Here is a 26,564-nt window from a genome sequence, read left to right as displayed (position 1 = left end):
AAAACTGTGCCAGATAAAAAATGGCTTCTGAAAAACCTTTTTTTTTTCAAGAACTTTTCTTCATTGTAGAATAACACAAAAGAAAGTGTGAGGGCAAATAATCTTATAGAACAGTTGTGTTAATTTTTCCTTATACACTCTTAGCAACAAGCCATATTTTAGACCAATTGTTAAAAAATCCGAAATAAGAAAGTACAGGAGGTTTTCTCTTCCAAATAAGAACTAGACACTAGTGGCTAAACATCAGAATGAATTTTCTCTAATGAGAGGCAGTGCAGCTGGCAGCAGCTCAGACATTTCACTCTCAATATAGTACTTTGATATTTTTCCATCTATTTTTGATGATTTCCTATGATGATGATCTTGTACCTTCAGCCCATTTAAAAGCTAATTTTATTGAACACAGATTTAAGCTATGATATTTTTCCTTCTGAAATGTGAAATGCAAATTCAACTCATTTCTAGAACTCTTACCCACCACTGAGACTGTTAGAAAACGAAATGTTTCAATAATAGAATTCAATTTACTATTACCTTTAGACCTCACTTCCTTGTTACTTACTTGACACTTGAGTAATAAGTACCTTGTTTTTCTGAACGCCTTTGCTCCATAAAAATTATGTGTACCATCTGGACTGCTGCAGCTGCTGTACTTCAGGAAGAAACTGTAAGATAAACTGCTAACCTAAACCCTGTAATACTTCACATTTCTTTACATACAGTAGCAACTCACATTCCTTGTAACCTCTGAAATAAATGTTTATACATTAAAAAAAATCTTGTGCAACAACAAAGGTGCCAAAGTTGTAACCCACTTAACAAAAAGAGATGTTAACACATTCTGCAAATACATTTATTTATTTATTGATAAGATCTCAGGCTTGTCTGAGATCATACATATAGGATACAGCTTTCAAAAGAGTGTTTGTAAGCAGACATATACAGTAGTAACACTTTGTTAGCAAAATTACAAATGAACATCTGGATTTGGTTATTTATCAAGATTCAGATTTACAGGAGAGTCTGAGCTATTTACATTCTCTGGGACCTCAGGACCTCCAGTCAGCAGGGACAAGGAAAGGTTTGTCTTACACAAGTTCCTGTTTGTGAGGGTCACATCAAGTGAGTATGATGTACCCAAGCTTTGATTCACAAACTGATCAGTGACTTGTTGCCCAGTTGCTTAAATTTATTTTTTTTCTTGCTCCATAGTTCAGATCTACCAGCAACCACCGGATCTGCTTCATTTATTTGCCACATTAAAACTGTTTCTGCTTCCTCTGTATTTGCATTTTGTTATAACACTACTGACCTATGATTTGTGTTGTGGTACAGAACATGGAGGTGTCTGCATTCAATTGGACACCACCATTTTTTACTCCACCTCAGCTCTATGGTAATCCAGAATTACTTTCTTACAGTGCTGCCCTCACTCCATCATGTGTGAAGCAAGGTTGAGGCCCACCTCTGCAGAGCTCTGCATATGTTTCACAGGACACCTTTCTCTAGGCATCAGAAGAAAACACTGCTACTGTTTTCCTAGTGAGCCACCCTCCAGCTCCAGGTTACCAACCATTGTCAGCACCAGTGACTGCCAGGTCAGACTGCCCTGGAGCAAACAACCCTGCAGCCTCTGCCTTGAACATCCCTCAGCCCACCTGCCCTGGGGGATTTCAGAGGCTCCAAACACTGCCAGTCAGCAGCATGCCATGATCCATGGGAACGTACAGCCAAGGCTAACCTGGCTCCAGCTCCCCCTGGCTATGTCCAGAGTCTCCCATCCCAATGGGTGAAGGATTCTGCTGGCACAGCAGGTGCCATGAGCTCCCATAACAATCTTATTTCCTCCTCCATTCCACAGAAGAGGGATGTACAGGCATACGCAAGAGTATGGCTTATATGAGCTTTATACAAAAGCCCTGAAAGTCACACACAAATAAAACAAGGCGGCATTTAAAGACAGGTATTTTAAACTACATATACTACTTGCAAAAAGCTGGTTCTGTAACATGGTTTTACCTTTATGTGGCTTTTTAATATTTATTGACCCATTCTCCTCTGACCTATCACTGCTCTACCTGGCTTTGTCCCATCTGCCTTCATCCAACTTTGAGACTCATCCAGTCATTGCCTTCCCACAAAGACAAAACAAGTCACCTCAACAAGTACCAACAATGAAGGGAGATAAAATTTCCAAAAATTTCTGGTAAAGGCACCAAGCTTTGCATTTTCCACATTACTATGCAAAAGGACTCCCTGTGAACTAGAGCAGCCTGGACGTGGCTACTGAGATGACACTTGCTTTCCCTTGGGACAGCAGCTGAACCAGAGAGGACACTCAAGTCACCAGGACTCACACAGGAACAAGGCTGTGAGCCTCTCTACCAGTCAGCTGCAGGTCATCACAGCACTCCTGGCTCATTGAATCTGGGCATGGCATCAACCAAACAGCTCAGTGCAGGACTTGTGCACAAGGCAGGAAGGCACACCTGAGCCAGGGGCAGGGCTGGCAGCACTCTGTCCCAGCTGACATGGATATGCTCTTGCAGCTTTCAGAGACAAACTGCCAGCAGAGCTGATTATTGCCACTGCACTTACAACAACCACCCCCACTCAATGCTCCCACAGAACAAATAACCTGAAGGATCTGCCAGTAAATACAGGAGCAACCAATGAAATTAACAACTTCCTCATTTAGCTACTTACGTCCCACATTTGAATTTCCTGTCTTTGCTCATCTCTTGTGCAGTTAGCTTTCTGCACTTGCACTTCTGTTCAAACCAGTTTAGCTGCTTAGATGTCCACACACCAACTCAGGGAACTGAGATGAGGTCCAGACAGTTCATCAATTTACTTGCTGAGTAACACTGAAAGCAAAAAAGCTCACACACAAAAGGAGTCACAGAATGTGTATTCTCAAGGAACAAGAATTCAGCTAAACTGCTAAAGCCAACATCAAAATGAGAGAATGCTTTTATAGAATCAGTCAACTCTCAGTAAGGGCAACTGATGTGTAAGCAAGCAGGCAGGACACAAATATGACCATTTCTATTAGGTAGGAGAAACTTCCTACTTTTGACTACTCATGGGAAGACAGATACAAACAGCCAAGCTGGAATAACAGGAAACTGTAGGGAATAAATCTCTATTCAAGATACTCTAATTTGTGCACAACACATGCACTAGCCTGAATGCAGAAGTCAAGATTTAGCCTATATTGAGGGGTGACCTACTTCAAATATCTCTTCTTGGGAATGGGAGATGAAGACTATGACCAAAAGCCATGCACACAGCAACACACAATTGTATTTTGAGTTCATTTGGTCATGAATATAAGCCCTTAGGCATTTTGTTCCAATTTAAAACACAAGTTATACATACAGTTTGAATAAAGCACTGCCACATTTAATTTAAGCAAAATAGTTTTTATCAGAAAGTTACACACACCCAAAAAGCTGTGTTTTTCAAAACCATACTTTATTTTTAAAGGCTAAGAGAAGTATTCAGAACTGTATTTCTTAAGCAAAAAGATTCACATTTCATTGTGCAGGGTCATTAGTAGGAGAAAAAGCATTTGGGGATTTACTTTTTTGCAACTGCTGCAGAGTTCCTACATCAAACCAGATTTGTTTAAAAATGGTAACATCAGTTATGGCTCAAGATACAGAATTACAAAAGGGTAACACAAACCTTGAAATTCAAGGGGTGAACAGGTAACTATGGTCATTTTTTCCACATAAAGATATTTTAGCCAAGACAAACAGAAGCAAAATTGTCTTTATTGTTAGCCAAATCCACTGAACATCATCAGGACAGACACTGCATCAAAGATAGCCGTGCTGATAAATGCACGTGTTAGAAGAATGTTCTGTCTGTTCCAATTACTTCATCTTTTCCTCTGTATCACAAGCCTCAAAACCATGGAGGTATGAAACCACAACAACAGATTTTTTTTCTTAAACAAGAGGCTACAAGAGAAGATGGAAGACTACAGAATGTGGTGAAGAACAAGTCATCACCCTACAGAGACAGCAGGACTTTGACCAAGAAATTTTAATCAGTGAGCATGTAAGAATCCAAAACGACTCAGAACCCAGAGCTGCAATTTTGTTGGGTGCTCTCCCCTTCACCAATGTGTAACTCTGCATGTACATGTTCTGGATGGCTTGCATTCAGTGGGACAGAGGTAGTGATGGGAACAAGATTCCTTCCCTAAAGTTTCCAAATAGATGCAACCTGGTAAGCATGGCCCCAAAGAAGGGTGAGTGCAGCCAGCAGAGGGCCTGCCAGCTGAGAAAGGACAAGAGTACAAGCACAGACAGGAAGCTGCTCTCCCATACCCAGACTGATAAATAAAATGTTACCTAAAGGTGCTGGACAAGAACCAAACAAGTAACAAAACATCTATGGCCTCAGCAATATGTACTCCATGCCAGGTTGTGCAAAGGGTAGAACTGTACCTTTGCTGCACAGTTGTGGTGATCAAAATGATATAGTATTTGCAGTACTGCCAGAAGTTCCAGTGTGTAACTAGCTAGCCTGATTATACTGATAATAGCTTTAAAAAGCCTATCACCCATTTAAAAAAAAAAAAAAAAAAAAAAAAAGTTGTATTTGTGGACAATTCCTTTATCCAGTTAATTCTTCAGACTTGTCCCACCTGCAAAGGGGGATTTTTCTGTCTATTTTTCTGTCCTAAGGGGATTAAGACAGATTCAGTCGTTCAAGTTCTTTCCCCTTTGCTCAGTGAGAGCAATAAAAAAAAAAAAAAGAAAATAGCATGTTTTTATCTTATACTCCTGGAATACTACAATTTGTTATAAGAACATTAATTCAGAGAAAACTGTCTGTAACACTTACAATGAAAGGTTGCAACTGTTGGACAAGAAGGGATGGTTGAAAACTAGGTCATCTGAATATAATTTGAGTTCTAGAAACCAGTAATTGAATAAAGTCAATACCTGGGGCGAGAGAGCAGTTCTCTTAGAACACCCCATTTCTCTTCTTAAGAAGATCAGAGGTAAAATGGTTTATTTTATTGCAACACTGGTTAGCCAAATCCAATCCTTGCCATTCAGGTATGATTTTTAAGAACCAGGGATTTTATGGTTTACTGCCAAATTTGGCAGACAATTTACTGATGAGATTCATGACCTTGGGATTGCTCTGGTACTTGGACATATTTGCTGGATTCTGGGCAACATCTTGGAATGCAACCATAACTTCTGGATCCTGCAGGACAAAAGAAGAAAAAAAAAAGAAAAAAAGGAAGAAAAATTAGGACATTTGTAAAACAACTCTTCAAAAGTGATTATGTAGTTCCACATGAATCCAGTCTTGCTCAGCTTTTACAGGACAAGACTACATTAGACTTCTGGCAAGAATTCTCTAAAGACAACCCAATAATACAGTGCATGCTGTTAAAACTGTGTCACTGAGTCATTACTGAACTTGTTACACTAATAGTTCAGTGTATGAGAAGGGGGATCAGATAAGACTTCTGTTTTCCCAGAACAGGAGCTATCAAACACAGCCACACCTACCTACTGTATTATTTCTGTTCAGGCATCTTTCACATGCATTTTGAAGGAGATAGGAGTTTGATGTGTTAGCATGCATGATAGGATAACTCTGCTCTGAGCAACAATTGATTCTCATCCTTTTCTCATTTTTTCATTCTAGCAGCAAAAGCCTGAGACTGTTGGGTTGTGAGCAGACAATGTGGCAATGTTTGGCTTTTAAAATCCATCTAATTCTCAGTCATTCCTCAACTCCACTGAGAATTCACACTTGGAAAAGAACCTTGTTGTCTCTCATCACACTACTCTGTTGCAGCTGATAAATACATCCACATATTCAATAAAGTCAGTGCCCAAAAAAATAGCTCCATCTTCTCCATTTAGTATGAGAGGTAAAAAGTATTAATGCTTTTTTCCCATACTTCTAGTATACCTTGGGGCTCCACCAAACTTGAACTGGTTTAACTTGTTTTACCTGTGTATGTTTTGAACATAATGACTCTGCATGTAACAATTTTACATCTCAGCCTGGAAAAATGTTTCCATTATAAGCAGTATCTACAAAAAATTCCAATTTTCTTTAATTCGACAAAGCAGTTTATTATGTTCAATATAATTCACAGATGTTAGCTGTAATTTCATCTGCTGTCCCTTCTAGGAGATTTAAGTGTTTTCACCAAAAGACACACTGCTTCCTAGACTTCCAACCCACTGCTACAGCAGGCATGTCCTTTGGAAATCATCACCACATAACCAGTGTGCTCAGAGCTGTCTGTGCTACAATAACATCATCCTGTATCTATTCTAGCATCAGACTCAGTCCAAAGCTGTTGAACAAGTCTGATCCTAAACTGCATCTGGTAGGTGTGGACTCTACTGAAAGCACCCACACACCTCAGTCATATTTTATACAAGTTGGGAACCAAGAGTCCAGTCTTATGGGAGGATTTACAAATGTGTTGTCTCCTTCACAAAAGATAATCTGCAAAGTATATGGAAAATAGAATGCTGAAGTTCAGAAAAGAGAGATTAGATATTCTCTCCACTTTACAGGATTCCCATGCAAAAAAAAAAAAAAAAAAAAAAAGGCAGACTTTCACAACCTCAGACTTCTTGAATTGATTTCAAAATAGGTATGATATATGATTGTAAAGATTGTCATGTTGTTAAGTCTGTGGTTTCATTATATATGAATCTGGAACAAAAAGCAAAGTAATCTTAGTCACTAGTTTGTGTCAAAGCACTCCTAAATGAATGTTAAATCTCCAGTTTTATGCTGTGTGTTTCACTTTCCTATAAATTCACAGCAAGTAAGTGATTCTGTACTTCTGTGACTCCTGGAAGCTCTCAACCTTAGAGAGTGCTTGTAACAGCCAAGGTTTGACAGTGATGAGCAATACTATCAAAATAAAGTGTAAGACTGAGGATATCAGCATTTCTGGAGGGAAATGTTTAGTGCATAAGGTGGAATGGTAGCCATTCTATTAATGGTACTAGGGAGACATTCAGTTTTCTACTGCTCTGGTCTTTAGTTGCAGAAGAAAAAATAATACTTCCAAAAAGAGTATTATTTTTTTTTTCCAACTTGACACATTTTGTTGGAAGATTGTGTCTAACATACGGCTACATGTCAAATAAGGAATCCATAGGTTCATCTTGCACATCATTCCTTATAAAAAGAACTTCTACTTGACTCCAAAATGCAAATGTCATGTGTCTAGAGAAAGCAGTTGTATATGCAAGATATGAAGTACTAGACAACCCTTCAGATATACAAACCAGTAAATTAAAACACTAAAATTTCACTCAATTCTTCTGGAGACTAGAAAGCTTAGGGGTAAATGAGCTAAAAAAGCATGCATTAGAAGCCACTGCAAAAAGTCACAACTTGCTACCATTAAGAAGCTGTAAAAAGAAATGCAAGAGTAGTTTTGATGCTTTCAGAAAAAAAAAAAAAAACAAAAAAACTGAAGAAATAAATCTGCATGTAATGGAACCAGAAATCTTCCTCAAGAAAGAAGTTTCTAGAGTGGTTTGCAGAGATCACAAAATCAGATAATTGTTAGGGTTGGAAGGGACCTCTGGAGATCATCTAGGCCAACACCCTGCCCAGGCAAGATTTATGCCAATGACAAGCAATAACTCCCCTAAACATGTCCACTGGTTCTTTGGTTGCTTCTATGGATGACAAGATGAAGTTAACAGTAAAATCAGTTTAATCTGGCTTGTCTTCAGGCACCCATGGTTGTCAGGTTTACTGAATTGCTACAAGATTCAGGCACATTTCAGTGTTACCTCAAAGAGAACAGTCTCCAAAATGATGAAATCACAGCAAGTCTGAAGAGACTGAGGTAGTGGCCTTTACTCTTAAAATACTCCCATTTTGGCACTAACTCCTCACTATGAAAAGCCTCTACAGTTACAAATCAATTTTGGAGTGACTTGTGTGATTCAGTATGTTCAGACTGTTTTGTTACCTCAGATAACAGACATAACAGCTGCCAGCTTACATTATCCATCAACATATTCCACAGCTGCACTGGGCAGATGCCAGGCAGTAGAAACTACTGTTTTTTCAAACTAGAGCTTACAGGGCCAATTCAGAAAAGACCAGAAAGCAGAGCTGGACATTTTAGGAAAAGGTGGCAGTGTAGACATAGATCAAGTTCTAATAAATCCTACCTAGATAGCTGTACATGCTAAAGCCTGCCTGTATTATCAGAAGACACTGTCAACACACATGTTTTCAAGAGTCCTACCCTATGCTGGGGCATATGTAATCAGCATGCAATGGAGTCTTCTTAAAGGCATGTGACAAGCACTTAATATTTAGCTGCACCTCAACACTGTTTTCAGGAACCTCTCATCACAAACTGCAGTGCTGCAGCAGGAAGTAGCCAGGAAGGAAGACAGCTACAATCAAGGGCCCTTTCTGCAGGGCTTGCATGCAAGCCAACACTGCTGACTGTGGCAGCCTAAGTAAAGGTGTGTTTTCCAACATCAGCAACCATTAAGGGAACAAACTCATTAACTTCTGCATGGAAAGTGATGATTTTTTGTGATTCCAGGGCATACTGAATAAGCTTCCTTTGTGATGCCTTTACTTCAATGAGCTGAGGACAATATGTAACTCTACTCACAGCAATCCAGAAAAAACAGTTTTGTACTTGATCATATTAGAATGCAAATTGAACTACACAGCTCTGACATTTTCTAGCCCACCTGCCCTTAAAATGGTGTTGTCAGACACGTTCCCTTTAATCTGTTGAAATACTTCTCTTGAGTAGAAGTAGTTATGACATTGAGCAATTAATCAAGCCCACCAGGGAAGTAAGCTTTCTCAATATGATTTCAGAAAATGCCAGATGAAGAACTATTCTAATAATACTTTGTCTCTGGCAAAACCTCAAACATTTAATCTCCTAAGAGAAAGGTAATTCTCATCACAATATTATTATAATATATCATGTAAGAAAAATATTATCAATTTTGTTTGTGCATAATTATCCCCCTACAAAGTGTGTGCATCCAAAAAATGAGCAAGTGAATTATAATGTGTGGAAAAGGACCATTGGAGACTCTTTCTGTATAGAACACACAGTTTTGCCTATCATAGATGGGGGGCAAGGTTTGTGTGCCATCTTTAATTAAGCTTCCATTAGTTTGCAAAACAGCTAACATTTAATCCAGACAGTCTGGTATCACACACATCAGGAAAGAATTTTACAACAGAAATAAGCAAGTACCCCATTGCCATCCAAAAGGTCATATCCTCCTTCCTCCCCTTAGGCTCATTCAGAAGGTGTAGCTTTGACTCTAACAAATACTCACCTGCATGGCTGCAAGAACCTCTGGATCACTGAGGATCTCATTGAGACCTGGCACACCTGCCATTCCTGGCATGCCTGCAGCCCCAGGAAAGCCACCTGAAAATCCAACACAAGATTTGTGATTCAACTCAGCCATACTGTAATTATGCTCACTAAGACCAAGACCTACTCCTCACCACATCACTACAGCCATGTCTTCCATATGGCTGCAGCTGGCCCACTCAATGGAAAGCAGGGTCTTCACTTTCTCTTTCTGATAACACCTACGTCTTATCTCATCTATGTTTTTAACCCAGTTGAATAGGATGCTTGTAATGAGTACAGTTCTTTTCCTGTTAACTAAAATGAGGTCTCAAGCACAGGAACATAAGGAGATTGAATGCCTGGGGTGAACAATTCAGGGCAGAAGCAGCTCAGTATTATGTCCCAGGCACATTCCATATTTGGCAGCAACTTTAGGTTTTGAAAAATTGTGCCACCAATGGGGAAAAACTCCAACAAAACCCCAAGAAAAACATCCCTGAAGCAAAATGCTTGAGGTTGTCTTATAGAATCCTTATTCTGCAGCTTCCCCAGCTGTGCTGAGCATGACACATATCTGGTCTCCATCTGTCTGCTGATCCAGTTGGAGCACACACACAGCCTATCTCAACTCTTAACTACATCTCAATCTTCAAGAGTATCAGTACTTCTGTTCCTCCCCAGTTCATTGTATAACATGGAAAACCTGATTTTTGTGAAGTTGCCAAGGATAACTTTTCTATAAGGTAATCTGCACTACATTCTTTAAAAAACTATTCTGTTAAAAATAGCTTGCAACCAGCACAAGATTTTTCTCATCTTCAATCCAAATTTTCAACTTTAAAACTATTGCTCTTAAATGGATTCAAGGCACCCTGAGTAATTTAGAAAGCATTTTAATACTCATTTTTAAACACATTATCAAGCAAATTCTGCTTCTTTTGTTTTCCCAGACCTAAATCCTTTCATTCTGTTATTAATTACTGACTTCTGTCTTCCCTCTACTTGCTACACAGCATCAACCCTCTTCAAGAGAAAGAATCCCATTCCTCTTACCACTAGTGCTCCAAGAGTTATTTGTATATGAGTTCTAAACTTCATAAGATTTTTCTCTGTCTTGAGAACAAATGCTATAAAAACTACAGTTATAATACTCCATATGGAAACAACAGCAACCTCTACCTCAAGTATTTGTGCTTAAAAATAAAATACCTGGGAAGCCACCTGGGAAGCCACCAAACTGAGCTCCTCCTGCCTGTCGTCTTGCTTCTTCCTCCTGCAGATGAAAGCACATCATTCCACACAAAACAATGGAAGTGCAGCCTGTTTTCTACTGCTCAACTGGGTTTAGGAGAAAAAAAAAACAGCTGAGACTGTTTCAGGCAGATTTGCCATCACAAGAAACAAAGCACTCTACTATCTTCAAAGCCACTGACAAGAAATTGCTCTGTCTATTCTTAATTTTGTACATGATTGCAGGTTAGTTATGCAGGGTATGCTTCTACTTAATACAAATACTTAATACTGTATGATTTGTTTTAGCTCCCCAACTGTATTTTTAGAACTCCCACCCCTCACATATTAAAATACATCATTAAAGCACAAAAAAAAAAAAAAAAAAAAAAAAAAAAAAAAAAAAAAAAAAAAAAAAAGTTAAGCTATGCCAGGAATTGAGGAAGAGAAGCAAAGTATTATTCTGAATTTAAAACCTCCCACTTTGGGACACATAAGTACTTTAAGTGAAACCTATTCTGGAACAGTCACACAATAACTGACTTCTTGAAATACAGGATTAGTAGAGATCCCAGAGACTGTTTTTGTCACAAGCAAAAAAACCAGATGAATTGAAATGCCTTCTTCTCCAAACTTCATTATTGGTTAAGTAACCAAGACAGAAACCAACTCTCTAAAATTTAAAACTTATATTTAAAGTATTTTTTTTCCTCTGTAATTAATTTTAACCAAAATTAACACTCTCCAAATTATTAAGAAATATTAAAGCCTGAATATTCACCCTTTGTGCTTTCTCATGCTCCTCCCGTGCCTTCTTCACTCTTTCCAATCTTTCCTTGATTTCCTTTTCTTCACGCTTCCGCTCATACTTCCGTCGATGCTCTGCAATTTTCTGAGCCTGTCAATGGAATACCAGGAGTTCCTATGCATTTCTAGCATCTCACACAATGTATTTCAGTACAAAACACATGGAAGTATAACCAACCCATCCTACCAGTTGTTAAAACTAAGATATGATTTTGCATCCTAAAAACCTCTTTGTTTTAGGAGCCATTTGCTATTTCCTTCCCATTGCAGTCAGTCATTCATGTCTACTCAACCCTGACTGGATTCACCAGAACATGCACTCTGAACTTTTTTTTGCAGTAGTTTTGGGACTTGCATCATTGTTAGAACTTGAACATCTCATGTCCCTTATCCCATGTCCCTTTATGCTTTTATGCTGAAATATTAATTTCTCTGGGGCTAAAACCAGCAACTGTCCCGGAAAAAGGCACAATAGGAAGTATAATTCCCACTGCACACACACACACTCTAGATAGTGTTATCACTGTTTCAGATGCCTCTACAGTATGTACAGACCAACACAAGCAGACCAAATAATTCCTCAACCAACCCAAGAAAGGGCTGGTGGGGAGGAAGTTTGCTTCCTTTTACTAACTTTTTCCCCAAATGTATTAAATCTATAGACCAAGTGAAAGAAGAATTCACAATGCTTCCCAAGCCTCCTCACTCAGGACTTTTAATATCAACAGAATTAATGGCAGCACTGGTTTCCCAAAACAGAAGGTATCCTTAAAAATAATAACCTTATAAAAAATGTTTCATGATTTCAGAAACAGTGAATGATGGTTACTCTGTAACATTCCTGTAACTGAAAAACGCACAGCAAAATCTGTTTGCAAGAACAAAGATACTACTTAGACAATGGATACTCTTGTATTCTTTTAGAGAAATACTCTTATTCTGTAAAGGAAAAAATTGCTTTTTAAATAGAAGAGATTTGATACAACTTATTTTAGTTAGGAGATACTCCTTCCATACTACATTATTCCTGAAGTGCATCTGCCAGAGAAAGCACACTGGAGGCAGTGTCACCATGATATTTTCTGAAAAATCCTCTTTGCCCAGGATTTTCTCTTGGGAAGCTGAGAAGCCTCAGAGAGGAATGAAAACAATAATTATCTGATTGCTGCTCCTGTGTTTGCTGCTTTGGAATGTGGTCTGGACATTGTTTGCCAACAGGTGAATATTTGACTGGTTCCATGTGAATTGTTTTTTCTTAATGGCCAATAACATCCAGCTGTGTCAGACTCTCTAAGTCAGTCACAAGTTTTCATTATCGTTCTTGCTAAGCCATCTGAAGTATCCTTTCTTTTAGTATAGCACTCATATAATATCATATCATAAAATAATAAATCAGCCCGCTGAGAACATGGAATCAAATTCTCATCTCTCACCTCGTCCTGGGAACCCTCAGAAACACCACAGAAGCAGCAGGAATGATAGGGAGTGAATGCAGTACCTGCTATCAGATCCTGACATCACTGACATTTAATGGCTCATTAAGAGAAAGGTAAGTGTTGTTTTCTTTTTACTGAAGTATAAACAGTTTCCAAATTTTAGATTTTTGTTATTTTTAAGTATTTCTCAAAATGAACGAAATGTTTTTAGAATTTCACTTAGGATTTTAGCTGAAAGTACTACAAAGTAAAAAATTCTAGGGAAGCTTGAAGTGAATAAATCAGATGAACACATCATTTTGAAAATCGCTCATGGGAAGAGCCTATGTTTCTCCAAGAGCTACATACACAAATTCCCATGCAGTTAGCAACTACACATCAATGTACCACATGTATTCATTCTGCTCTTTCTGTGCTCAGGCAGATTAACTGGGAAAGAAAAGGCTCCCCCCTCAGCCAAGCACTAAGCATTACTTCTTATGAAAACCAGTTGAGACCTAAGACCTAATTAAATTAACCACAGATCAATAGTCTCCAAAACAGAAGACTAATAGGTTGTAAAATGGTTTCCATTGTCATTTTGCTGGAGACAGCAAAGACATGATAGAAAAGCTGAAAGCTGAAGTTCGTAGACACAGGAATGTTTATGCATGTGGGGGTTTAAGCTTGGCTGGCTGCCAGATGCTCACTAAGCCACTCTCTCACTCCCCCCTCCTCAACAGGACAGGAAGAGAAAAATAAGATGGAGCAGCTCTTGGCTTGAGATGAAGACAAGATCACTCTCCCACTACCATCACGGGCAAAACAGACCCAACCTGGGGAGGATTCACTTAATTTATTGCCCGTTAAAAATGGAGCAGGATGATGGGAAACAAGGACAAAACTAAAGCAACCTTCTTCCCAAAGCTCAGTTTTACTGCTTCATTCCCTTCTCTTCCACCCTGAAGAGCACAGAGGGATGGGGGCCACCATCAGTTCACAACACTGTATTTCTGCCACTCCTCCCTTTTTCCTGCCCCACAGCACACAGCTCTTCACAAACTGCTCCAGTGTACCCACAGGGTACATTGCCTTAACAACAGACTGATCCACCATGGGATCTGCAGCTCCTGCCACAAAACCAGCTCTGTGTAGGCTTCTCTCCACAGGCTGCAGCTTCTGCCAGGAGCCTGCTCCAGAAGACTCTCCATGAGCTGCAGCTTTCCTCAAGGCAGATCCACTTCCTCTCTCATGGGATCCTCCATGGGCTGCAGGGCAGATTTGCCCCATGTGGATCTCCATGGGCTCAAGAAGGACAACCTGCTCAACCTTCTCCACTGGCTGCAGGGAAATCTCTGCTCCCATGCCTAGCACACCTCCTCCTACTTCCTTCTTCACTGATCTTGGTGTCTCTGGAGGGGTTGCTTCTCTCATGTTTTTCTTCTTTACTGCCCTCCCTCTCACAGCTGTTACACTGTATTTTTTAACCCTTTGTTAAATATCTTTTCACAGAAGCACCACTGGCATCACTGACTCGCTGGGCTTTGGCACCAGCTGGAATTGGCTCCAGGTCTCTCCTTACAAGAGGCCAGTCCTGCAGGCTCCACCTTCCCCCAGACTCCCTATGTAAATCCAATACAATGCAACAGCTGCCATCTGTGGTGTGTCAATCACTTCAAAGGAACAGCAAAAACATGAAAAAGAAAGCTGCTATCAATAGTGTTACAGAAGTTTCTCCTTAGAAGATTGCTGGGGTCAGCCAGGGGAGAACAGCTGAAAACCAGTTGTGCAGAGCTGAGGCTGCCCTCATGGGGCGGGCTAATGAAAGTACAAACCACAGCAAAATGCTTCTTTTGGAAAACGTGCTTAAGGTCAAAGCTTTGATCAACTCAGAAATATCTTGTGGAAAAAATCAATTATCAGCTATCTCTGCTTTTCAGAAGGTTTTTAGTCTAGATTCTAAAATACCTGGCAAACTTCAACTGCTTCAGATTCTTTTTTTAAAAATTGAAAAAGTAACATATTTCATATTTCTGTTACATGCCCAGCCCCACACATTCGATTTCTCTACACACAGCCACAAACAGCTGTTACTAAAGACAGAAGTATTTATAAACTCAGTCTGAAGTGCTGGAACACATACAAACACATTTCTTCCACACAATGCCTGTTGAAGAATATGAAGGCAGCTGTTTCACTCAGACAAATGCAGGAAAGACCTCCAACATTCTTCCCCACTTACCCTTGGCTGCACCTCCTTCAGCATGGCACTTGCATCTTCATCATAATCCAGTTTACATGCCAATGCAAGATCATGAGCAGCCTCCTCCCAGTGACCAAGAAGTCTAGAATTCAGAAGACACCAAGAGTCAGAAGGGAAAACTGAACACTTGCAGCTCTTCAAAGCATTTGACCATGCATTTGTCAGAAATTTTACCTAGAGCTACAAGGAGTTTAAGAACCATGGTGATTCCTCTAAGCTGCACACTACAATACTGTTAGAGGACACTTGTTTGCTTCATACCCTTATGGTAACTTTTGTTTGAAGAAACAATAAGTAAAAAACCCTCCATGAGATCATGTCATTGTCTGCTATAAAGAATGATCTAACAGGGAGAAGGGTACCCTAGCTAAACACATGAAGCACTACTACCACCAGGCTTAAGTGGACCCCCTTACTCAGCACTCAAACCTCATGACTGGATGCACCACATCTTAATTAAGGCAGTCAGGTAAGCCTCTGTGCACACTTCTTTACTATTAATTTATACATACTCTTGACAAATAAAAATTTAAGCAAATGGTGGTATTGCTAAATGGTGAAAGCACTTCTGCTCACAGACAGAGGTATTAATTAAAACTGTTCTCCTGTCTTCCCACTCTGAGGCTTTACATTGTAAATTAAAACTGCAGACACTAACAAACTGCTCTCTAAACACTGTCTAAGATGTTTTATACAAGTTATATTAGCATTTACTTCTTCCACTTTTATATTAGCCATAAGAATTGTCACCTTTTTTCTTGATTTATTGCTGTTTAAAAAAAAAAGCTTCACTATAGTGAAGCCTAACACCATTTAAAATAAGTACATTCTTTGCAACAAATGGTTCCCTAATAACCAGGCACTTCAATTTGCTATGTAAAAGAGCTCCAGGGTCTAAAGGAAAAGGACAGTAGAGAAATGTTCAAGAATTATAGGTCAGTAAAAAAACTCCAACAAACTAAGTGAAAACAAAAGACCTCCAAACAAATAAAACAAGCAGTCCTAGATCTCACTATCTTACCAAATAATTACAAAATGTTATTCAGAAAAGCAGTAAGCCATTAGAAGATGAGAGAGGAAGGGTGAGTGGAGGGGAAACAGCACCAGGAGAACTACTCATAAATTGCCATCTGTAAGTGACCATCCTTTCTATTCTCTAAGCCACATACTCAGCACAATGGTTTCTTGGCTCACAGCTAACAAACAGGTCTCAGGTACAAGACAAACAGTTCAGAGGCACAGAGAAGGAGAGAATGTGTGAACAAAACTATTCCCCCAAGTAAAGATAATAGCAAGTACAGGTGCAGCTCATTACCTGTGTGCTTTCCCCCTCCATTTATAGGTCTGTGCTGAGTCAGGATTAATCTTGATGGCTCTGTCACAATCTCTAATGGCAGCATTTGGCTTCTGTAGTTTCACAAAAACACTGTGGGAACAAGAACATTTATCATACATATTGAAATACCAAGTTACTAACTTAAGCTGGAAATAATTTTGGATGACTAACAGGCAAGCTAGTGAGATAATGCATTTGAAGAGCTGAGTTCAAAAAGATTTCATAGTAACATAGATAGCAAAGTCACTAAAATTTAGTCTCACCCTCCCAGCACTGTAGGTGAGTCATGAGCAAGAACTGAAAGCATTCATTGTTCAGATTCAAGCCTTGCCAGCAAGAACTTCAGTGCAGAATGAGAGGACACAGAAATGCAAAGGACAGTCCCATGGTGGTTGGGGTCTATGGCCAATGGCAACTAGCAATTTAAACAAAACAACAACAATATTCTGCATACCACATTGCATAGTCCTTAACACAGTAACACAAAGAAAGCACAAGGAGTTACACAGGCTACAAGGATCAACAGCTAGAGTCATGAGGAAAAGGAGGTAGGACATGAGTCATCAAAATCAAAAGCAGCAAAACAAACACAAACTCAGCAAGAAGCCCCAATCCCTTATCAGTTAAATGTAAAAATTGAAAATTTTACACCACCCAAGCATCTCAGACTAACTAGTAGACTGGTACTTTAGGAGGTTCAAGTAATTAAAATTAAAAATCTCTTAAGGAAACACTAAAAAACATTCCTGAATTGACAAAAGTCTTCAATATTCAACATATTCCATGCCAGAACTTCTACATCTACATCTAATTCTACATCTTCCTTTTACATGTATTTAAAAACAGTTTGTCAACAATTGCTGTAAGTAACTTCATTATTAAAGCGTATAAAGCAAGCACAAAGTCACACATTGTCTTCTAGGAACAAACGGGGGACAGGGTGTCAGGGAAGTGTCCCAAAGCTACACCTCATCAATGAGAGCCATTCCAATGGTGCTGGCTCCACAAAGCCCCATGTCTCTCAAACACACAAACCCCTCACAACCAGAGCTATGGATTACTCCTAGCACTTGATCAGCATGGCAAGTTTTACAATATCCCAATTTCTTTCTACAACAGACCAAATAGAGGGGACTTTTAAACTTCTCCTAACATTCTTATTTTCCATTGCTACACCCAGTCCTGAGAAGACAGGACACTGAAAGAGATTTTAAACAAACTGTTATGATGGCAACAGCAACAGTGTATTAAGGGTACACAAGTGGTGTTGCATGCAAAAACTTTTATATGGAAAGGGAAAAAAAGCAAGGCAAGTACCAGTCAAGATGTATTACAATGGAACAGTATTTTGTATTACAAAGAACACTAATTAATCTTAAGAAAGTTTATGTTCTCTTTGAACAAAATTGCTATGGGAAAGATCCACTAAATTATCATATCATCCATGGTTAGTGGTCCTTTGTGTAAGAACAGAAAAAAAAATCTCCTTCTGCCACCCATACCTGTCAAGCCTTCCTGAAGAATCAGGAAGATAAAGATGTTTGTTCATTATGAATTTTCAAAGTTCCCAAAGCCTCATCTGGAGTCTGGTAGATGTAAGTAGCAGTAAGGGGGGGTGAAGAATGGGCTGAGATAGAGATGTTCAAACATATCACTGTTGACCAGAACCTGTTCTACTAACAAATTCATTTAGTAGGTACAACAGGGAGAGAATTCACAGGATTCTTAACTAAGTTTGCATCTAAACAGTGTCACTTCAATCATCATCTTAATCCTACAACACACTTCAGATTTTAGAAGTGTTTGTAACCCAGCATTATTCTACCTCAACATACCAAAAGCACTATTGTTGAGGAATACTTTCAGTGCAGGAATATTCCATGTGCAACTGCAGTGTCAGCTGAAGACTGGACTCCAGGTGGTGAAAGCCCCAGGCAAGAACTGGTGTCAACCTTTGCACAAGGACCTGTGGCCCAGCCAGGAGACTGGACACTCAGACACAGCAGGAGCCCATGACCTCAGACCTTCACAAGCATAGACTGTGAAGGTATAAAAGCCCAGGGCTTTCTTTCTATGGAATCCCTCCTCAGAGGCACCAGCTCGAGCTGTTAATTTGTTATTGCACCATGATTAAATTATTTTAAGAATCCAGATGTCTGAGAGTCTGCTGGGAAACCCAGGGTCAAGACAGTAAAGAAACCTGATGTGACTGTGAGTGTGGGGGATGTAGCTGCAAAGGTGCTTCAGTTCTAACTCAGGCAGCGCAAGCATGACTGCCAGGGTGCCTCTTGCAAAGTGCCTTTAATGTTACCACAATGCATTTTGGAGCACCATTCTGTTATTTACTCTCTCACCAAGATTCTTTATATGGCTGCTTCATCTTACCAAGATTCTTTATATGGCTGCTTCAGCAAATTTGGTGAATCAAATAGAAGAGAAACTGCATGAAATGAACACTTTTCTTTCCCTCCTGTGGTTGAAGTGTACACAGATCCTCAAGTTGCCTTATAGCCAGGCTCCTTAAGGAGAATAACAGAACAGGCAGAGACATAAATCACTAGGTTATGACTCACCTTGCCCTCTTGGCATACAAGATGGCCAAACAAGGATTCAGCTTGATAGCCTCTGTGAATAAGTCAACAGCCTTCTGAAGGTCCCCTAAATACAAGTACCAGTGAAGTTTCAAAGATTATGTAATAACATCTGAATTCCCAGACCTGCCTTACACAGTGTTATGTGCCTAAACATTTCTTAGATAGAAGACTAGCAACAAAGAAAAATCACTTTCTCCATCTTGCTATGTTACAGAAGTATGAACGCCTAAATTAATGCTTGAGGAGAAGAGATATTTTCCCAGTTAAATTTGTATATTTAACTTTGAATGCAATCAAACAGAATGTTACATCTTTACACCTTTTCACTGCATTAAGACAAGCCACTAGAGACACTAAACATAATATGGAGGGAATTACTATAATGATCAATTTGTAATTAAGATGCTGTAGTACCTCCTTCCCCCTTCCACCTTTCCCAAACTATGGCTACATTGGAAAAACAGAACTTGAAGAAGCTTTCAAGTTCTAGGTAATTTTGGGTATCCAACAAGAAGTATGTTTCCTCCTCCTCAAAAGCATCATAATGGCCCAAGATATTCACCTTCTTTTTTGTAAGAGGAAAACCAAATCAAGTGTCCCTGAATAAATACTAAAAAACAATTTATCACCTTCACCGAGAGCATTTATTGCTTCCATCTTCTTTTCATTAGCTTGATCCGCCATCTCTTCAGTTACCTAACAAAATAAAATGAAAAACATACACACAAACCCCAAAAGCTGTAGAGTCCAGGCCAAAATTACCACACTAAGACCTTGCCGATGGAGAAAGTGCTTCAGCTGTCCAATTCCAGAACCTTCATTTTAATTTGCATTGAAATCATAGGTCAAAAAAACCCACAAAACCTTTGTTTTCAGCTTGAAGGCATTAGCTGCAACATCATTTTTAGCTATAAAAGACTTGAAAGCTAAGTTGAATAATGGTAGAATTCTTACATATCTAGTTTGCATGGGTATTTTGATAAACTTCTTTAGCATTTTCTGACCTGATCATCCACAAGGAACTTTTTGATTGACTCTAACCTTGAAAAGGAAAGGAATGTGATTTTAAGCCAGTTAGTTTTCTGTTTAGAAGAAAATGAGGCAAAACAACAGCTGGTTCCACAGATAATAAAGTATTCATCCTCCCTCAGCTGCTATCCTTGATTACACTCAAAGCCTCCTATCTTTCCTACTGCTGCACTGAAAATTTGCTTACCTCCACATTTTCATCTCCCATTTCTTGAGGGTCATCGTTGTCTGGTTCAATCACTCCCTCATTATCAATTTCTGGGGGAAGAACAAAAAGCAAGACTAAGCTCCATCTACAGAGACAAGATTTTCAGAATCATTTTCAGATTGGCAAAATGCAATCATGTCACGGTTTTTCCCACCTAAGTCACTCTCTTCACTTTCTGGTTCAGGTGGTTCAACGGGCTCCTCTGGGTGTTCCCCTGCTTTGCCCTGAGAGAGACAAAGATTTATAAGCACACATTATTTCTGACCAATGCTCTATTTCCACTCTCATCAATAACAATGTATTAGAAAAATCAGATTGTGGTACAGCTGAACTATTTTATTTTTAAGATACGAATCTCCTTTTCCCTCCTCTCAGATTAAGCTTATCATGTATGCAAACATTTCAGAGCCCAAATCTGGACTCATGAGCTTCTATTATTGGTAAAGCTGGTCCTTCATATTTTTTAATTCAATAACCAAAACCAAATAATCCAAATAACATCCAATTCAAATCCAGTTTTGCAGTGATTACTAACCAACCCTTCCAATCTCCCTGCCTTCCCTCACACATTCTCTGGATCATAAATTCTCTCAATTTAATACCATTAAGCTAATGTCCTTTAGAAGGGAACAATAAGCTGATGACACTGATTTAAATATTGTTCTCATTTGCCAAGGTCTGAGATTATTGCCATAGAACATGGCACTATTTTACACATAATATTTTTTCAAAAATTTCAAATGTTTTATCGACTTCTAACTAAATTTCATCTGAACTCCATAACTTAACATAACCTGTTTATTATCACATATCCAAACTGCTTGTCTTTATACTTCTCTTGTCACAGACTATATTCAGTACATACACCCAATCCCTTCATATTGCTCTGACCAGTTATTCCAGCATCCAATGTCTCATTAAAAAAATTAAAAAACATCTTTTTTCCAAAAGCATTTCAAACTTGAAAAAAAATTCTGATATAAATATCTACAAGGCAAATTTATTTTCTTCCTTAAAATGAATCAAGAAATGCCAACATCTTCCACAATACTGCCTTAAAAAATTGACAGTTCTACTGATCCCTTCATTACTTATCATGCTTGTTAATACTTCTTCTCATGAAAAGATTATAATATAATCCACTAATGACTAAAGAAATTGTTTCTAAACAGACAAGAGAAAACAAACAAAAAAAGAAATCAAGACTCTGTATAGCATTTGCATTACAGAGAACATCAGGCATTCAGGATTAGGGAAATGGAGCATGATAACACTTGAAATTAACTAGGAAGCCATCTGAAACAAGTCGCCTAAAACACACAATGAGCAGGCTTCAGACTGAACTCTCACAATTCACCCCCCCTGTCTGACTGAAAACTGACAGCAAATTTTCCCCTTCTGCTTCTCAGTAATTTTGCCAGCATCATTTTTCAGTTTCAAATTCTTCATATCTCACCTTACTTGCCTCCTCCGTGGAGGCATTGGCTGGAGCAGGTGGTATTGTGCCTCCCATACTTTTCAGCAAAACAGAGAAAAGACAAAAGAAAACAGCAAGATTGTTAAAATAGTGCAATGTATTTTATTGATTCAAATCCTGATAATGTCAGCTTTTTGTTATAACACAAAACATGATGATTCATTTCACTGTCAAAGCAGTAAACAGAGTACACATCCCCCACACTTTTCTCAGTGTAGTCCAATGCACACTGTTGTACAACTCCTTTGAGACTTGCACTCACTTGCATCACCCTTCACCCACCCACCCTTTCTCACAAGGAAAAGCTGCCTCTTGGCTCAAATGGATTTTCTCCTTTAAATGTAACTTACGTTTGATTCAAAACTAGATACTATGATTACAGATATTATTAAAATTAGATTTTTTTAACAGAGGTCAAACAATTAAAGAGAACAACCTAAAATGTCTATGCAATTTAAAAAACCCTGCTGCCTAGAAAAAAAATAATTTCTCTTACACATTGTAATATTCCTGCCTCTCCTTCACCACAGTCAAGGAGCAATCTTGGTGGAGACAGAATTCTGTCAATACAGAATAAACTTCCACATGCTATTGACTTTGATTAGCAGCCAGGAATAAGCAGATGCTGGATTCTCCAGCTCTTAGATGGAACATCTAATCATACCTATGACAGCACACCACAAGGAATAGCATTCCAAGCCATCCCCTGGCCCACATTTCCACCTACAGATGGTTTTCAATAAAAATGTTCCCATGAACTCCACAACCAATTCCTTGGAGCCCCACAGAGGTGGTTGGATGGGAGAGAAGGGAGAGGAGGAGGTGACTAAACAGGGCTGGGCAGGAGGAACTGGAAGGATGTAGGACTATGTACTTTCAGGAATTAGTGCAACACAAAACTGTATCACAAGAATGAGAAGTTAGAACTTTTTAAGTCAAGCTACTGCAGGTCATTCTCCCCTCTTTCCTCCCTCATCTCAGCAGCACCTCAGAGTCAGGCCTCAAACTGGCTGAAAACAAACCTGAATGAAGCAGAACAGGACAGGGATAGGGATGAGCTGGGGGAGAAAGGGTAAAAGGAGTTGGAGAAGGAGTTGACAGGATTGACAGGTCCTGGCACAAGGCCCTGCAGCAAAAGGAATGCAAACAGCATAGAACTGCTTCTCATTACAAGGAAAAACTGTCAAAAAACCCCAAAACCAACCATTCAACCAACAAAACCCCAACAAGTGACTAACACCAGCATGTTCTGAAGCTATTGCAACAATCTCTGTGTCCCTGGGATGTTGACATTACCTAATCAAAGTTATACTGCAAGGACTAAACAACTGCAGTCTGAGAAATCATTATCCAGCAGGCAGAAAACACTGAACATGGACTAACTAAATTCCTAAGTTCCTCCTAAATTTTTGCACATGTAGGCTGACAACAGAACACATAACTCTATCAGTCTCTAGAAACCAAGGAGAGGACTACAGGGACCATCCAGTGAAGCCTTGGAACTTTTCTTCTGCATAAAGAAAACCACAAATTACAAAGCATCTTAACAGAGTTAATAGCTAACATGCATGGTATTAGCTGGTTGTAAGGCTGAAACCTTAAATCACCTCAAGACTGAAACAACTGAGTCAGTCTCCTCTGCTCTCTTCATATCCCTCCAAAAATACCCAAGTTTAGCTCAGTTTGAGAAACGTTTACTAATATACATGCATGTTTTATAATATGCTATTTCATGAACTGCCAAGGCTAAACAGTTTCACTCCGAGTACATGAAATTATTCTTGCTATCCAGGTGATCTCTATTTAAACTACAGTTATAATCCCAGAATAACTCAAAAGCAAGTTACTCTAAAATCTCTTAACCCAGTATTTGATAACAATGATTGAATGCACAGCAGGATATATGCAAAGTTTGCAATGTATTGAACCTCAGCAGTGCATGGAAACACAAGACACTCCTGTAGGGAAAGGCAGGTACTGAGCTGTAGAAAAAGCACAGACACACACAGGGCACACAAAGAGTTCAGTGTGTGATGCCAGGAACAACTGGGAGTTGTCAGGACTCCACTGCAACAGTGACTGCACATTTCCACTCATCAGGGCCATGGAAACTGTCACGTTTATGACTTGTTGGAAGAACTGCAAATGTGATTTCTGCAACCACTTTCATTATTGACAGCAAAATTATCTTCAGAGAGAAACTGGATTACTGTGAATTCAAAAGGGTAAAAACCTATTTGAACAAAACAACAAAAAAAGGCAAAAAGCCTTATTCATCAATTAGGGATTCTGTGGCTTATTTTTAAAGATTGCTATTGTTTCTTTGTTCAGTTGCAGGGTTTTGAAATGTGTTTCCTTTAATGACTCATTTCATAATAATTCAAGTTAAACATTTGTATTTTCATGCAATTATGAAAAATGAGCTTGATAAAAGGAATGTCAAAACACCTTCCAAACACACTCATACACTACCCTATGCTTTCTCTACAAAGAGGATCAATACAGGAGTTAAATACAACAGCTAGGCAGAATAAGGGCTAGAAAACAACAAGTGAATGAAAACAGGTAAGACCTAAGGTTACTGATGCAAAATTAACAGCTAATAAGAAACAAAGCATCCCATTCTGGTTTCATGAGTAGTTAGCAAAATTTAAATTAGAATCACTAGGTTTAAGGAAAAAAATAAATCAAAGCAATTAGCAGAACTTTAGTCAAAAAATTTAATGATGGATCTTAGTATAATAGAGTCATTATTCTAATAACTCTTAACACTACCTAAGTAAACAAACTTATGTCTTTCAGGTTAAGACAGGTAAGCCAGACAGAGATATAAGAATTATCAGTTTATTCCCACCTGAAGGCAGGCCATGCTGTATGAAGCAGTTTCCAAAGAATGATCAGTCCTTATAATGCACTTAACAGTTCTACTGCACACAAAACTAATATGTAAAGGCAGAGGGAACCCCACCAGAATTCCAGACAGTTTTGTATGGTAAGTAATTTGGGCACCACTTCCACCATCCAAGTGTATTACTTAGGCAAGTATCTAACTTAAATATATTAAGAAAACCAGAAAACTTGAGAGATTTGTTGAAGGTTCTGCTCTGAAGTATTTTTAAACTTTTGAGATAAAAACATTTTATGAAGATTTTAGATGTAAAAAACATTCCATGGCTCTAAATGTAATTACTGTATTTATAAGACAAGCACCAAGTACAAATTCTAACAATTAATCTGGAAATTAAAGCCCTTCCCATTAACATGGAGAAAATCAGATGGTCATCTTTCCATTCCCTAACACTTTCTTAGGTAAAAAAGAAGTCAGTGTTCTTCCTCTTTCCTCTCCCTCTTCAAGCAGCCTGTCCACACCTTCAGACTTACCCAACAGAAGCACTGGAAGAAGCCTAGGGTAAGGCACTATTTTATGCAATAGCAAAAGGAATAGAAGACCTGCAGTAGGATGAGACAGACATCCATCTCCTTCCTAGGCAGAGGTATGTCTACTGTCAGTGCTGCAAAGCCAAGTTCAGTCAAATACCAGTGGTTTTACAAACACAGTATTATTCAGATGCAGAAAAACTTTAAATATCACCGAAAAGCCCCACAAATAAACACTTTATTGTAGCCATTTTCATTATAGGACATACTGTGAAATGCCAGTGTTTATCTCTCTGTATGTACATATATATACATCTACACACACAAAATCCTGCTGTTTAAGATTAACACGAATTTTCTAAAACAAATCCCAGCTTGTCACTAGATAAAAATGTTTAAAATTCTTTGCTTAATATGTGCACCTGAAAGTATATCCCTCACTTCCCAAGAGTTCTTTAGCACAGCAGCCGTAAAAGCCAAGCAGAGGCACCGTAGCTGAACACAGGGGTTCTGTGGGCCCTCTGCCAGCAGCACAGAATCCCAACCCTTCCAGCCTCGCGCTTCAGGGCGCTCAGGGTGGAACCCAAAGGGAATTTTTATTTGGGAAGCATCTGCTCCGGCAGGCCCCGCTCACACAGAGTATGTGCAGCGCTAACAGCAGGCACCTGAATGGTTCACAGGGAGCGGAGAATTCGACTGCCTTTGAGACATTAAACTTCAAAGAGCAAACCACGTTTCGGACAGGAACTGTAGCTGCCAGGTATTTTGTGCTTTTGGGTACCAGGATGTAAACGAACGTCACTCAGCTCCCCACAAACTCGGCTCCTTTTTAAGACAGGCTAGCCAACTCTGCTGCGTAATGCGAGAATTAGCTCAGTAAGTATCACTCGGGGGCTTTCCAGCCTGGAAAGCTCAGCCACTGAGATGGCCGGGGGGCAGGCTTTTTGCGACGCGAATAGCCAGAGTTAACGAAACAAAACGAAAAATGAACAAGTCTTTTTAAGGCGCCAGGATTAATCCCAGCGGGAAGGGGAGGAGAGGGCGGGAAGGCCGCAGGGCGGACGGGACCGAGCGGACCCGCGAGGGGAACACTGCGCGCCCCCGGCCCAGCCACGCGGCGCGCCCGCGCGCCGGCACGCGCTCGGGAGACACGCCCCCCCTCCCCTCACCGCGTCCCGGGCCACAACACCCCTCCCCCCTCGCCCCTCACGGCGCCTCCTTCCGCGGCCCGGGACCGACCTCTCCACCCATTCGCGGAGGAAAGCGAGCTCCGGGGTGTGCAGCACGCCGGGGTTCTGCTTGCACAGCCGGACGAAGGCCCGCAGCTCACTCAGCTTACGCGAGTCCATGGCGGCACGGCAGCTGCCCAGACGCGCTCGTTCCCCCGCCCACCCGCCGCGGAACCTTCCAGCCCGCCCCGCCCGCCAGAAGCCACGCCCACAACCGATCTGGTC

General features: G+C 39.7%; 1 protein-coding gene across 1 annotated transcript; it reads right to left on the bottom strand.

The window, feature by feature from the left end:
• Positions 1 to 3,456: 3,456 nt before the first annotated feature.
• Positions 3,457 to 26,500, bottom strand: ST13 (ST13 Hsp70 interacting protein). Its single transcript, XM_059471745.1, has 12 exons — positions 26,350 to 26,500; positions 21,712 to 21,769; positions 20,410 to 20,479; positions 20,235 to 20,305; positions 19,648 to 19,714; positions 18,998 to 19,082; positions 16,404 to 16,514; positions 15,068 to 15,170; positions 11,385 to 11,501; positions 10,583 to 10,646; positions 9,351 to 9,445; positions 3,457 to 5,232 (listed from the first exon to the last, which is right to left on the bottom strand). Exons 1-12 carry the CDS (start codon positions 26,457 to 26,459, stop codon positions 5,104 to 5,106), a joined length of 1,080 nt encoding a protein of 359 aa, XP_059327728.1. The 5' UTR covers positions 26,460 to 26,500; the 3' UTR covers positions 3,457 to 5,103.
• Positions 26,501 to 26,564: the final 64 nt, after the last annotated feature.

The sequence above is a fragment of the Ammospiza nelsoni genome, chromosome 5 (assembly GCF_027579445.1).
Source record: "Ammospiza nelsoni isolate bAmmNel1 chromosome 5, bAmmNel1.pri, whole genome shotgun sequence".
Taxonomy (NCBI): domain Eukaryota; kingdom Metazoa; phylum Chordata; class Aves; order Passeriformes; family Passerellidae; genus Ammospiza; species Ammospiza nelsoni.
Note: the sequence above shows the minus strand (reverse complement) of the source record. Positions and strands in the feature narration are given on the sequence as shown.

Coding starts and splice junctions, on each gene's coding strand:
- ST13 (XM_059471745.1), bottom strand. CDS start 26,459: ATGGACTCGCGTAAGCTGAGTGAGCTGCGGGCCTTCGTCCGGCTGTGC. Junction 21,770..26,349: donor CTCCGCGAATGGGTGGAGAG/GTCGGTCCCGGG, acceptor TTTGCTGAAAAG/TATGGGAGGCACAATACCAC. Junction 15,171..16,403: donor TGGAGGGGGAAAGCACACAG/GTAATGAGCTGC, acceptor TCTGAATTCTAG/ACTTCTTGGTCACTGGGAGG.